The sequence below is a fragment of the Trachypithecus francoisi genome, unplaced genomic scaffold (assembly GCF_009764315.1).
Source record: "Trachypithecus francoisi isolate TF-2019V2 unplaced genomic scaffold, Tfra_2.0 Lachesis_group12, whole genome shotgun sequence".
NCBI lineage: Eukaryota > Metazoa > Chordata > Mammalia > Primates > Cercopithecidae > Trachypithecus > Trachypithecus francoisi.
In genome coordinates, this window is record NW_022681457.1 from 16,166,711 (window position 1) to 16,170,724 (window position 4,014).

General features: G+C 58.7%; 1 protein-coding gene across 1 annotated transcript; it reads left to right on the plus strand.

Moving 5' to 3' along the window:
* The first annotated feature begins 1,203 nt into the window (after positions 1–1,203).
* TTC9B (tetratricopeptide repeat domain 9B) lies at positions 1,204–3,540 on the plus strand. The gene is made up of 3 exons (XM_033225015.1): positions 1,204–1,667; positions 2,254–2,436; positions 3,328–3,540. Exons 1-3 carry the CDS (start codon positions 1,241–1,243, stop codon positions 3,435–3,437), a joined length of 720 nt encoding a protein of 239 aa, XP_033080906.1. The 5' UTR covers positions 1,204–1,240; the 3' UTR covers positions 3,438–3,540.
* Positions 3,541–4,014: the final 474 nt, after the last annotated feature.

The following is a 4,014-nucleotide window of genomic DNA, read 5'->3' on the forward strand; positions in this document are numbered from 1 at the left end:
AGGGCAATAAGGAGATTGCCTTGTTGCCTCTCTTGTTTATAGAGTTATTCCCTCCTCCAGGAAGACTTTATCACCACCTCAGCCCAGGGCAGGTACCTCCTACTTCCCAGTCCCGACCCCCTGCCTGTGCCTCTTCCACCTTGGCCCTGACCCCTCTGCCTGTGCTTCCCAGGCTAGCGTGCTCAGGGCTGTCACTGTCTGGTCACTGGTCTGTCTGCCCACTGAACTGGGGGCCCAGTGAGGGTAGGGTCTGAAGCTCACACAGTCCCTGCTATGTCCCAGCATCATCCAGCACAGAGCTGGGCACAGAAAGGACGTCAGTGAATATTTGTTCCATAAATTAACAGATGAATCCCAAAGGTGGTATTATTTTTAATGTATTTCTTTTCTTTTCTTTTTCCTTTCCTTTCCTTTCCTTTTTTGAGACAGCATCTCCCTCTGTCACCCAGGCTGGAGTGAAGTGGCACAATCTCGGCTCACTGCAACCTCTGCCTCCCAGGTTCAAGCGATTCTCCTGCCTCAGTCTCCCGAGTAGCTGGGACTACAGGTGCACGCCACCACACCAGGCTAATTTTTGTGTATATATACAAAAATTTTGTATATATTGTATATTAGTAGAGACAGGGTTTTGCCATATTGGCCAGGCTGGTCTCAAACTCCTGACCTCAAGCGATCCACCCGCCTGGGCCTCCTAAAGTGCTGGGATTACAGGCGTGAGCCACCTCGCCTGGCCCTAAAGGTGATATTATTATCCCATGTTACTGATGAGGATACAGAGTTCCAGGTAGTTTAAGCGAGCTGTCTAAGTCATACCACTAGTGAGAAAATAAGCAGGGATTTGAATTTGGGAAGCTTGGGTCCAAATCCTGTGTTCTCATTTGATATGCCAAATGGCCAGTGGGCTGAAAGCCAGCTTTCTGTGAGGCTGATGTCTTCCTGCTCTTCCTCCTAGGCTCTTCTTTTCCTTCTAGAAATCTTCAGGAGCTTTGGGCACCAGGGAGAAGAGCAGGCAGGAGGGTGGGGAGGGTAAGGGGAATGGGAACAATTTGGGGGGCGGGCTGGAGAACTAGGACTTGGCTAATCTGAGAGTGAGCATGGGGGAAGTCTCGAGGGGTTTCCCTAGACCCATAGGGGGCAGGCGGAGTCAGCTGCCGGAGGTGAGGGGGCGGAGAAAGGGTGGGGACCAGCCCCGCGGGGGGCGATGCGGTAGCTGCAGCGGCGGCGGCAGGAGTTTCCCACAATGCAGCGCGGCGCGCTGTCCCCGGTGCTGATGCTCAGCGCTGCCCCGGAGCCTCCGCCGCGCCCGCCTCCTGCCATCTCCCCTCCGGGCCCCGGCCCGGGCTCGGGCTCCCGCCATGGCTCGGCTCGTCCGGGTCCTACCCCAGAGCCGTCGGGGAGCCTGGGCGCGGCGCTCGACAGCAGCCTGCGGGCCGCCGTGGCGTTCAAGGCAGAGGGCCAGCGCTGCTACCGAGAGAAGAAGTTCCGGGAGGCCATCGGCAAGTACCACCGAGCGCTGCTTCAGCTGAAGGCGGCGCAGGGGGCCCGCCCTGGCGGCCTGCCCGCCCCCGCCCCCGGGCCCACCAGCAGCCCCGGGCCGGCGCGTCTCAGCGAGGAGCAGCGGCGCCTGGTGGAGAGCACGGAGGTGGAGTGTTACGACTCCCTCACAGGTACGCCGTCGGAGGGTGGGGGGATGGGGCACAAGGGGAGGGGGCAATCGGGAGAGCTTGGCGACTTGTGGCGGCAAGGGCTCTGGGACTGAAAGGTCCAGGGCTGTGGGCTTCTGGGGGAGACTTCAGAGCTTGATCAAGGAAAGGGATTAGGGATAGGGGATGACAAGGTTCTGTGGCCAGAGGGAGCTGGGATGCAGGAAATGGTCTTTGGGTAGGGTCTTCAGGGCCCCGCTTCCCCTGAGTCATTCTTTCTACCCCCTGGCCGCACGTGGACCTAAGGTGAGGAAGTCTGCCTTGAGCCAGCCGCTCGAGGTCCCAGCCCTCGCCCCGGTGCGGGCCCTTAGTGCTCTTGCCCACCGACAGCTCCGGGTGGATGGCCCAGTGGCGCCAGTCCGTGTTTTGGCGCCACCTAGCGGCGGCGCAGTTGCGTCTGTTTTGATAGGCGAGCGGATTGGCGCCCCCGGTTGCCAGAGCAATCCCTTAGGCCGGGTTCCCTGCAGCCTGGAGGCCCGGCTCCTAGAGGTCAGGTGGGTTTTGGGGGTGCCAGCAGGCTCTGAGAGTGCCGGCCCCGCCGCCCCCGCAGCTTGCCTGCTGCAGTCGGAGCTGGTAAACTACGAGCGCGTGCGCGAGTACTGTCTCAAGGTGCTGGAGAAACAGCAGGGCAACTTCAAGGCCACCTACCGCGCCGGCATTGCCTTCTACCACCTGGGCGACTACACACGCGCGCTGCGCTACCTGCAGGAGGCCCGCAGCCGGGAGCCCACAGGTGAGTGGCGGGGTGGGGTAGAGGTGAGGGCTGGGCCCAGGGCGGTGAAAGGGGCTGGAGCGGCAGGAAGATCAGGGCAGAACAGCAGAGCCCTCCTCCCGCGGAGCTGCCTCTAGGGAGGGCTGTGCCACCCACCTACTCCCTACACGCCCACTCACCCGTTCATCCACCCCGCCCTTCACCCGCCATTCAAACATCCATCCACCTATCGCTCCTCTGACATCTCCCCAGTCATTTCTCATCTACTGTCATTGCCACACCTGATATCTCCTATTCACTTGCTTAGCCACTTCCCTATCCACCCACTGTCATCTCAATTACCCCCTCCTACGGCCGCCTACCGCACACACTCATTCCTCCACTCACCCATTCACACACACCTATTCATTCACTGCCTCCACCATCCACTCATCCACTCGGGTGGGCGATGCCAGGAAATTGGTGTGTGTGTGTGTGCGTGCATGTATGCACTTACACACATGAGTGCAGGAGGGCAGACACAACACTCGGTTTTGTATTAAGAGCCAATGAGGAAGGAAGAGAGATTACAACAGGTGCAGAGTTGTGGGAGCAGAGACGAGATTAGTTTTCCCGTTAAGTGGCTGGGAGAGAACAGACTTCTTGCAGATGTCACTGGAGGATGAGAAGTGTGACAGGAGCCTCTGAGAAGAGGCATTTCTGGCAGAGGGCGCCGCAAATACGGGCACGTAGAAGTGTGCGATGCCTCCGCTTTGCTGGCTGGGGCTGGGGCTTTGAGGAAGGGCTCTGGCTCTGCTGGCTGTGTGAGAGAGCTGCTGGTGACTTCGGAGAATGGGGTGTGAGCCAGGGTGGTGTGGAAGTCACCTGCTGCCCCAGGACACCCAGATGATGCCCTGCCCACCTCCCCTGCAGACACCAATGTGCTCCGTTACATCCAGCTGACTCAGCTGAAGATGAACCGTTGCAGCCTCCAGCGGGAAGACAGTGGGGCTGGGGCCCAGACTCGGGATGTAATTGGCTGAGGCCAACCCAGGGGGACCTCTCTACCCCTCACCCTCCCACCTCACCATGTAACTTCCCTCGACTCATGTGTTCGTTGGTAAAACTTGTCACTGGTGATCACAACTTCTTTGTGTGGTGTTCTTGGGGGGACCAGGGAGGGCCTCATCCTTTGGACCTTAGAAATCCAGAAGAGCCCAGGGAGGGTGTGTGGGGTTGGTGGGGGGAATGTTCCGCTAGGATGACCTAGCATCAGGGCCTGGGCCAGGGAAAAAAACACGTCTAGGCCAGGCGCAGTGGCTCATGCCTGTAATCCCAGCACTTTGGGAGGCTGAGATCACTTCAGGTCCGGAGTTTGGGAGCAGCCTGGTCAACATGGTGAAACCCGTCTCTACCAAAAATACAAAAATTAGCCAGGTGTGGTGGCGGGAGACTGTAATCCCAGCTACTCATGAGGCTGAGGCAGAAGAATCACTTGAACCCAGGAGGCGGAGGTTGCAGTGAGCTGAGATGGTGCCACTACACTCCAGCCTGGGTGACAGAGCAAGACTCTGTATCCAAAAAAAAAAAAAAAAGGAAAAAGGAAGACAGTCAAGCACG